Below are 10,373 nucleotides of genomic sequence, written 5' to 3' on the forward strand. Positions count from 1 at the left end.
GGGGGTCAGGGTCCGTGTGATTGGTCAGAGAGCGTTGAGGGGGGTCAGGATCCGTGGGATTGGTCAGAGCATTGGGGCGGTCAGGATCCGTGTGATTGGTCAGAGCGTTGGGGGGGTCAGGGTCCCTGTGATTGGTTAGAGCATTGGGGGGGTCAGGATCCCTGTGATTGGTCAGAGCGTTGGGGGGGTCAGGGTCCGTGTGATTGGTCAGAGAGCGTTGAGGGGGGTCAGGATCCGTGGGATTGGTCAGAGAGCATTGAGGGGTCAGGGTCCATGTGATTGGTCAGAGAGCGTTGAGGGGTCAGGATCCGTGTGATTGGTCAGAGCGTTGGGGGGGTCAGGGTCCATGTGATTGGTCAGAGAGCGTAGGGGGGGTCAGGATCTGTGTGATTGGTCAGAGCATTGGGGCCGTCAGGATCCGTGTGATTGGTCAGAGAGCGTTGAGGGGTCAGGGTCCATGTGATTGGTCAGAGAGCGTTGAGGGATCAGGATCCGTGTGATTGGTCAGAGCGTTGGGGGGGTCAGGGTCCATGTAATTGGTCAGAGAGCGTAGGGGGGGTCAGGATCCGTGTGATTGGTCAGAGAGCGTTGAGGGGTCAGGATCCGTGTGATTGGTCAGAGCATTGGGCGGTCAGGGTCCATGTGATTGGTCAGAGAGCGTAGGGGGGGTCAGGATCCGTGTGATTGGTCAGAGCGTTGGGGGGTCAGGGTCCATGTAATTGGTCAGAGCATTGGGGGGTCAGAGTCCATGTGATTGGTCAGAGAGCGTTGAGGCCACTCCCCTCTGCCTCCTTCAGTTATGTTAAAGCCACGCCCTCTGTTGTGACCACGCCCTCTTTCAAAGCCACGCCTTCTTCTGGTTTGAGAGGGGCGAGATTTGTTTCCGACCTGAACAAAAACATTTATATAAGCAAGGATGCTAACACAGCTAACTCTGTTAATAAAGCTAACATGGATATATATACGCTTTCAGAGCTAATAAGGCTAACTCTGTTAACAAAGCTAACACCGATGTCCCTGTGCCGGCTGATAATGCTAACAAAGGTTATACTTACAATGCTGGCACTGCTAACGCTAGCACAGCTGATTCAGCTATCTTACAGAGCGACTAATTAAGCTGCTAGCCGTTAGCTTACCCGTTCTCCTCCACGTCCTCGATGGTGTCGGGCAGCGGCTTGTTGAGCGTCTCCGGCAGGAAGCAGGCGAAGACGCTGGCTATCACCGCCGCCCCCCCGTAAACAACACTGGGCAGAGCAGGGAGTACCTGGGAAATGCAGTCCATCAGAAGGGTTAGCATGAATTACGTAGGAAGGGGGAGATGTATCTGATTCCTGGACGTACTTATAAACATGGGACAAAAAACAACAACAACAATAATGAAACATGTTCAACGAGAGACCTCATCAAGGATCAGGACCGCGGGCGCCGCCATGCTGCCGACCCTCGCCATGGTGGAAACAAAGCCCATTCCTGTCTGCCTGCACACACACACACATACACACACAAACACACACAGACACATACAGAGATGATGCATGGCTGTGTAATGTATGTATACTATATGTATTTATATATGTACGGGGGCTCACCTGAGCACGGTGGGGTACAGCTCACCTGTGTATAGGTACACGGTGGTGAAGGAGGCCGAGGTGAAGCATTTACCCAGACAGGCCAGCGTGGTGCGAACCGTCTGCATGTCTGTGGGGGGAGTACACCTGTCTCTCACACCTCAGTACACTCTGTGTGTGTGTGTGTGTGTGTGTGTGTGTGTGTGTGTGTGTGTGTGTGTGTGTGTGTGTGTGTGTGTGTGTGTATATGTGTGTGTATATGTGTGTGTGTGTGTGTGTGTGTGTCTGTGTGTGTGTGTGTGTGTGTGTGTGTGTGTGTGTGTGTGTGTGTGTGTGTGTGTGTGTGTGTGTGTGTGTTGTGTGTGTGTGTGTGTGTGTGTGTGTGTGTGTGTGTGTGTGTGTGTGTGTGTGTGTGTGTGTGTGTGTGCTACCTGCAGGGACTAGGATGTTGGCGAAGATGAAGAGGGCGGAGACGAACAGGCAGGTGGCCTGAGAGACTCGTCTCCCCAGGTAACTGAGCATGCCCAGAGCCAACAGCTTGGCGGGAAAATCCATGGCCCCGAAGATCAGCTGGATCTGGTAGATACTCACCTGGACAGGTGAGACAGGTGGGATGGAGACAGGTGAGACAGGTGGGACAGGAACAGGTGGTACAGAGACAGGTGAGACAGGAGGACAGGTGAGACAGGTGGGACAGGAACAGGTGGTACAGAGACAGGTGTGATGGAGGCAGGTGAGACAGGTGGGACAGGAACAGGTGGTACAGAGACAGGTGGGATGGAGACAGGTTGGACAGGTGTGACGGAGACAGGTGAGACAGGTGGGACAGGAACAGGTGGTACAGAGACAGGTGAGACAGGAGGACAGGTGAGACAGGAACAGGTGAGACAGGTGGGACAGGAACAGGTGGTACAGAGACAGGTGAGACAGGAACAGGTGAGACAGGTGGGACAGGAACAGGTGAGACAGGTGGGACAGGAACAGGTGGTACAGAGACAGGTGGGATGGAGACAGGTTGGACAGGTGGGATGGAGACAGGTGAGACAGGTGGGATGGAGACAGGTTGGACAGGTGTGATGGAGGCAGGTGAAACAGGTGGGATGGAGACAGGTTGGACAGGTGCGATTGAGGCAGGTGAGACAGGTGGGACAGGAACAGGTGAGACAGGTGGGATGGAGGCAGGTGAGACAGGTGGGATGGAGGCAGGTGAGACAGGTGGGACAGGAACAGGTGAGACAGGTGGGATGGAGGCAGGTGAGACAGGTGGGATGGAGACAGGTTGGACAGGTGCGATTGAGGCAGGTGAGACAGGTGGGACAGGAACAGGTGAGACAGGTGGGATGGAGGCAGGTGAGACAGGTGGGATGGAGGCAGGTGAGACAGGTGGGACAGGAACAGGTGAGACAGGTGGGATGGAGGCAGGTGAGACAGGTGGGATGGAGGCAGGTGAGACAGGTGGGATGGAGACAGGTGAGACAGGTGTGATGGAGGCAGGTGAGACAGGAGGACAGGTGAGACAGGAGGACAGGTGAGACAGGTGGGATGGAGGCAGGTGAGACAGGTGGGATGGAGACAGGTGAGACAGGTGGGATGGAGGCAGGTGAGACAGGTGGGATGGAGGCAGGTGAGACAGGTGTGATGGAGGCAGGTGAGACAGGAGGACAGGTGAGACAGGAGGACAGGTGGGACAGGAACAGGTGAGACAGGAGGACAGGTGGGACAGGAACAGGTGTGATGGAGGCAGGTGAGACAGGTGTGATGGAGGCAGGTGAGAAAGGAGGACAGGTGAGACAGGAGGACAGGTGGGACAGGAACAGGTGAGACAGGAGGACAGGTGGGGACAGGAACAGGTGAGACAGGAGGAGGCATGTTTGTTCTTTCTGATGTCATTTGATTGTATGTCTCTGTTAGTGAAAACATTCAGAGAGTAACAGGAAGTGTTAGCTTAGCTGCTGTTAGCTTACATATAGCATCAGTGCTAATCATGTGACTCACCCCAAACTTCTGCAGGTCCATCGCCAGACCATAATACGCAAAGCTGGTGGCAAACCTGCAGGATGACATCACTGTCAGACGGGCATAACTATATGTACATAGTAGGGGTGTAACGGTTCACAAACATTTCGGTTCGATGCGTACCTCGGTTTTTAGGTCACGGTTCGGTTCGGTACGTTTTCGGTACAGCAGAAAAAATTATCACAAAACATAACATATATATATATATTTTTTAATTATTATTAAACTGTGAATATTCACTCAAATAAATACAAAATATAATAAAATAAACATTAAGGTGCAGCTTTTCGATGAACTGAAATAATCTGTATTTGAACTGTACTGTACCTAAGCAGCAAGTTTGACATTAGGACTTGCTTGTCATTGTATTTTCATGTTGTTTTAAAGAAAGATGTACTTGTCCACATTGCTTGTCGAAAGGGCAGATCTGCTGGCACTAACAATGTCTCCTGCTGTGGAGAACACCCTCTCTAGGGACAGAGGTAGCAGACACAGCCAGGTAGCGCTTTGCTAACATGGCAACATAAGGATATTTGGCGTTTGTAATAGCTTTGGCTCGGTCTGAACTCTCTGCGAGTGGTGGAGGCTTACATGCTAGCGGGAGTTGGGTTTGCACTTCAGTCTTTTTTCTTTTGGTACCGGTGATATTCACGTTCAGTGATGCCTTTTCAAGAGTGTGCAACGTAACCAATGTTAGTTGAACAATGCCGACAAACAGCGTTGGTTCGGTCCACCTGTCTTTGTCCGTCATCCTTGTTCGTAACTGCGAAACCAAAATGTTCCCAAACCGGAGACTTCAATGATGCTGGAGGATTTTCAGCTCAACTTGATCTGCGTTCGCCATTTCCATAGTTCCTCAAATTACTGACTACATTTGAACGCATCCCTCTGACCAGCTCTCATGTATGCCTCTCGTCCAATTAAATGACTTGCTCGCTCCATGACGCGTTGAACCCAATGTGAGCAAATTACTCTGAACGCTGCGACGCAGCACCTGAGATTACTTCCAACAAGTTGTTCACGTTCTCAATATTTTACGTTTAACGTTATATTCGTTCGGTACACTTCGGTACACACGAGTACCGAACCGAAGGGCCCGTACCGAATAATTTCAGTATGGGTACGTATACCATTACACCCCTAGTACATAGTTATATAAATATATAATGTGAAATATATCATGTTGAAATATATCATGTAGATATATAATCTATGTAAACACACTGCTGCTATCTGACATGTGTATCTGTGTTTTCAGTTCGAATAACATAAGCTTCATATTGTTTCTCTACTCTGTCAGCTGATAGCAGAACAATGAAGTGTGTTACAGGTGTGTGTGTGTGTGTGTGTGTGTGTGTGTGTGTGTGTGTGTGTGTGTGTGTGTGTGTGTGTGTGTGTGTGTGTGTGTGTGTGTGTGTGTGTGTGTGTGTGTGTGTGTGTGTGTGTGTGTTAATGAAGGTGTGTGTGTGTTCATTTAATTTCAAACCTTTATTTAACCAGATTGGTCCCATTGAGATCATAGATCTCTTTTTCAAGGGAGACCTTAATAAAGGTGTGTGTGTGTTAATGAAGATGTGTGTGTGTTAATGAAGATGTGGATGTGTTAATGTTAATAAAGGTTTATTGAACTCCCACCAGACGACCAGCAGGCAGATGGAGATGCGTCTCATTTGTCTCGTCCTCAGAAGGTCGTACGCCGTGAAGGTCGAGTGGCTCAAGTCCATCTCCTTCTTCATGTGAGAGTGCAGCACCTGCGGGTCACACAGTGCCGAGCTCAGCGTCTCATTGGACATCACAGGTCACAGGGTGCCGAGCTCAGCTTCTCATTGGACATCACAGGTCACACAGTGCCGAGCTCAGCGTCTCATTGGACATCACAGGTCACACAGAGCCGAGCTCAGCTTCTCATTGGACATCACAGGTCACACAGTGCCGAGCTCAGCGTCTCATTGGACATCACAGGTCACAGGGTGCCGAGCTCAGCTTCTCATTGGACATCACAGGTCACAGGGTGCCGAGCTCAGCTTCTCATTGGACATCACAGGTCACAGGGTGCCGAGCTCAGCTTCTCATTGGACATCACAGGTCACAGGGTGCCGAGCTCAGCTTCTCATTGGACATCAGACATCTCTAAGTGTATGACAGACAGTTGACAGCTTACCTCCAGCGTTAACGTGTCCTCGATGTCTTTCTTCCCGTTGACTCGAGCGACTCGGTGCAGAGACCTCAGAGCATCTTCAGAACGACGATTCAGAACCAACCAGCGGGCCGACTCCGAGAACCACCTGACCAATCAGAGAGCAGAGCCAACTGAGCAATCAGAGAGCAGAACCTCCTGAGCAATCAGAGAGCAGAACCTCCAGAGCAATCAGAGAGCAGAACCTCCAGAGCAATCAGAGAGCAGAACCACCAGACCAATCAGAGAGCAGAACCACCTGACCAATCAGAGAGCAGAACCTCCAGAGCAATCAGAGAGCAGAACCTCCAGAGCAATCAGAGAGCAGAACCTCCAGAGCAATCAGAGAGCAGAACCACCAGACCAATCAGAGAGCAGAACCTCCTGAGCAATCAGAGAGCAGAACCACCTGACCAATCAGAGAGCAGAACCTCCAGAGCAATCAGAGAGCAGAACCACCAGACCAATCAGAGAGCAGAACCTCCTGAGCAATCAGAGAGCAGAACCACCAGACCAATCAGAGAGCAGAACCACCTGAGAAATCAGAGAGAAGAACCACCTGACCAATCAGAGAGCAGAACCTCCTGATGCTTTTATTTTGAAAGGCACTGCCCAGGCGTAGGAGAAGAACAGGAACTGTGGCAGATGCTTTTATTTTGAAAGGCACTGACCAGGCGTAGGAAAAGAACAGGAACTGGGGCAGAGGCTTTTATTTTGAAAGGCACTGCCCAGGCGTAGGAGAAGAACAGGAACTGGGGCAGAGGCTTTTATTTTGAAAGGCACTGACCAGGAGTAGGAGAAGAACAGGAACTGGGGCAGACACACCACCAGCTGAATTTTCCTCCAGTCTCTCAGCCAATAGGCAAGCCCCGCCAGGATCATCTGACCAAACGTGAAGAAGAAGGAAGTGAGAGTTCCAACCAGAGTCCTCTGTTTGATGGGGATCCACTCCACCTCTGCAGACAGACAGGTAGTTAGAGAGACAGGTAATTAGAGACAGACAGGTGGTTAGAGACAGACAGATGGTTAGAGACAGACAGATAGTTAGAGAGACAGGTGGTTAGAGACAGACAGGTGGTTAGAGATACAGGTTGTTAGAGACAGATAGGTGGTTAGAGACAGACAGGTAGTTAGAGAGACAGGTGGTTAGAGACAGACAGGTGGTTAGAGATACAGGTTGTTAGAGACAGATAGGTGGTTAGAGACAGACAGGTGGTTAGAGAGACAGGTGGTTAGAGACAGACAGGTGGTTAGAGAGACAGGTGGTTAGAGACAGACAGGTGGTTAGAGAGACAGGTGGTTAGAGACAGACAGGTGGTTAGAGAGACAGGTGGTTAGAGACAGACAGGTGGTTAGAGAGACAGGTGGTTAGAGACAGACATGTGGTTAGAGAGACAGACAGGTGGTTAGAGACAGACAGGTGGTTAGAGAGACAGGTGGTTAGAGACAGACAGGTGGTTAGAGAGACAGGTGGTTAGAGACAGACAGGTGTTAGAGAGACAGGTGGTTAGAGACAGACAGGTGGTTAGAGAGACAGGTGGTTAGAGACAGACAGGTGGTTAGAGAGACAGGTGGTTAGAGACAGACAGGTGGTTAGAGAGACAGGTGGTTAGAGACAGACAGGTGGTTAGAGAGACAGACAGGTGGTTAGAGACACAGGTGGTTAGAGAGACAGGTGGTTAGAGAGACAGGTGGTTAGAGAGAGACAGGTGGTTAGAGAGAGACAGGTGGTTAGAGAGAGACAGATGGTTAGAGACAGACAGGTGGTTAGAGAGACAGGTAATTAGAGACAGACAGGTGGTTAGAGAGAGACAGATGGTTAGAGACAGACAGGTGGTTAGAGAGACAGGTGGTTAGAGACAGACAGGTGGTTAGAGAGAGACAGGTGGTTAGAGACAGACAGGTGGTTAGAGAGAGACAGGTGGTTAGAGAGACAGGTGGTTAGAGACAGACAGGTGGTTAGAGACAGACAGGTGGTTAGAGAGACAGGTCGTTAGAGACAGACAGGTGGTTAGAGAGACAGGTCGTTAGAGACAGACAAGTGGTTAGAGACAGACAGGTGGTTAGAGACAGACAGGTGGTTAGAGAGACAGGTTGTTAGAGACAGACAGGTAATTAGAGAGAGACAGGTGGTTAGAGAGACAGATAATTAGAGACAGACAGGTGGTTAGAGAGAGACAGGTGGTTAGAGAGACAGGTGGTTAGAGACAGACAGGTGGTTAGAGACAGACAGGTGGTTAGAGACAGACAGGTGGTTAGAGAGACAGGTCGTTATAGACAGACAGGTGGTTAGAGAGACAGGTCGTTAGAGACAGACAGGTGGTTAGAGAGACAGGTAATTAGAGACAGACAGGTGGTTAGAGAGAGACAGGTGGTTAGAGACAGACAGGTGGTTAGAGACAGACAGGTCATTAGAGACAGACAGGTGGTTAGAGACAGACAGGTGGTTAGAGAGACAGGTAGCAGGTAGGCAGGTACTCAGAGAGACTCCGTTCTGACAGACAGACAGACAGACAGACAGACAGACAGACAGACAGACAGACAGAGAGAGAGACAGACAGAGAGACAGACATACAGACAGACAGACAGACAGACAGAGTGACAGACAGACAGACAGACAGACAGACAGACAGACAGACAGACAGACAGACAGACAGACAGACAGACAGACAGACAGACAGACAGACAGACAGACAGACAGACAGACAGACAGACAGACAGACAGACAGACAGACAGACAGACAGACAGACAGACAGACAGACAGGTAGCAGGTAGACAGACAGGTAGCAGGTAGACAGTACTCAGACAGAATCCGTTCAGAATGACTCCAGAGACAGCCATGCCGCTCAGGAACCTGAAGGCGCAGTAGGTGGAGTACGAGGGAAGAAAAGCCGAGCTGCAGCCCAGGACCCCCAGCTGCAGGTAGGACCAGATCAGCACAGACCGCCTCCCATACCTGAGGACACATTCTGATTGGCTGCTGCTCACAGCTTGTGTGTGTGTGATATATATATACAGTGTGTGTGATATATATATATATATATATATATATATACCAACCTACTCTCTTCAGTCTGCGTACAAATGACACGACTTTACACATTGGAAATGCGTGCAATAGATACGCAGAAGTCCGATTTTGCATGCATATGATACGCCACGTTTTGTCCGTCTGGTCTTGGTAGACTGGAAGCTGTGTGGTTCATAAAAACATGTTCTTACCGGTTCTTACTCAATATCAAGCCACGATTATTGTTTTTATTTTAAATCGTATAATGTCTGACTTTTTTTGGCCGTCTTTGAGTAAAAGAAATGGCTCAGAGCCTCAGAATAATTAAATCTGTATTTTTTTTAATCTTTTTTTCTTTCTAATTTGTTATTGTGTTATTTACTCAATAATAACACACAATTATCTTTGTTTATATTTATTCGTTTAATTCTATAATATCGGGCTTTTTAGCCGTTCCTCAGGAACTGAATTTCAAAATAAAGTCACCGGAAACAGACGTAGGCCTATAAGGGACATTTCGAGCATCATTGCGATACACACCACACACCCACTAAACTGATTACCCAAGATCCTCAGCTAGAAGCTCTGTGATTGGATTGTTTAGCCGCAATGCACGTTGGGATTTGGTGTTTATATGATATGAAATCCGAAAAACATTTAAAAAAAGAAAATAATACTTTATTCCGAGTGTTCTTGCTTTTCTCTTTGACAGTCATCACATAACGGCATTGTAATACACGGTTCGGCTGCATTACATATTACAGATCTGCCGTAGTTCTCTATTTATAGAGCCCTGATGAGAAGACTTCCAGACAAACATGAGGAACTGCCGCGAAAACTGAAAACGTGACATGGATCATAAATATATCAGCCATTAAACAACATCTTACATTTCTTTTCACACAATACGTCTCCTTGCAGTATCAACACTAATTCGGCTGACTTTTATATTTGTTCCAATTGGTAGATAGGCTGTATTTACACCATAACGGTGCAAATCTGATATAAAAGGACTTTTTAAATGTATTACTGATTTTCTTTGAATATAAGAATGTAAATACTGAGTTGAGAGAATAGTCAGGGGATTTGGGTGATGGGAGACACATCTATGGAATCACAATTTCAATAGCTTACCATTAAATTACGGATATACCTTTCTGTCTGTGATGTTTTACAAATCAGATATTAATGTGTAGACGTAAAACATGAGAAATAGTATAGCAATATCCTGTAAAATTATGTAAAAACATGAATAAAACTACACATCTTCAGATGTTATACATACATAAGTGTCCTACACTAATAATACAAAGTTATTATTAGTATGCTGTGTGTACCTTGTGTGCACCGCCTAGTGGTTAAAGCACGTTATTGAATTTGAACTAATATTATACATATGTATTATACTCTTATAAGATGTATGTAGATAGTATAAGAAATGTGCAGAATATGACAGTTTAATGGTGGAGGTATGCACACATATTGATAGATGTCTTGTAATGCACTGTTGAGGAACCTGCGACCCAAGTTTTTCATTCAATGCAGAACTACACCATAGTTGTGTAGGCCTATATGATATCTCAATAAACCTTAGAAAATCTT

The 10,373-nt window shown here is 47.9% G+C and overlaps 1 protein-coding gene across 1 annotated transcript in view; it reads right to left on the minus strand.

The window, feature by feature from the left end:
- Positions 1–386: 386 nt before the first annotated feature.
- LOC117559340 (solute carrier family 22 member 6-like) overlaps positions 387–10,373 on the minus strand; it is a 39,576-nt gene continuing 29,589 nt past the window's right edge. The window contains exons 7-16 of the mRNA XM_034236057.1: positions 8,563–8,717; positions 6,548–6,716; positions 5,746–5,869; positions 5,220–5,335; positions 3,564–3,618; positions 2,000–2,159; positions 1,590–1,698; positions 1,400–1,478; positions 1,137–1,264; positions 387–888 (exon numbers count right to left, since the gene is read on the minus strand). Coding sequence (XP_034091948.1) covers positions 798–888; positions 1,137–1,264; positions 1,400–1,478; positions 1,590–1,698; positions 2,000–2,159; positions 3,564–3,618; positions 5,220–5,335; positions 5,746–5,869; positions 6,548–6,716; positions 8,563–8,717 — 1,186 coding nt within the window. The 3' untranslated portion in view covers positions 387–797. The remainder of the gene's footprint in view (positions 889–1,136; positions 1,265–1,399; positions 1,479–1,589; positions 1,699–1,999; positions 2,160–3,563; positions 3,619–5,219; positions 5,336–5,745; positions 5,870–6,547; positions 6,717–8,562; positions 8,718–10,373) is intronic.

This window comes from Gymnodraco acuticeps, unplaced genomic scaffold, assembly GCF_902827175.1.
Source record: "Gymnodraco acuticeps unplaced genomic scaffold, fGymAcu1.1, whole genome shotgun sequence".
NCBI lineage: Eukaryota > Metazoa > Chordata > Actinopteri > Perciformes > Bathydraconidae > Gymnodraco > Gymnodraco acuticeps.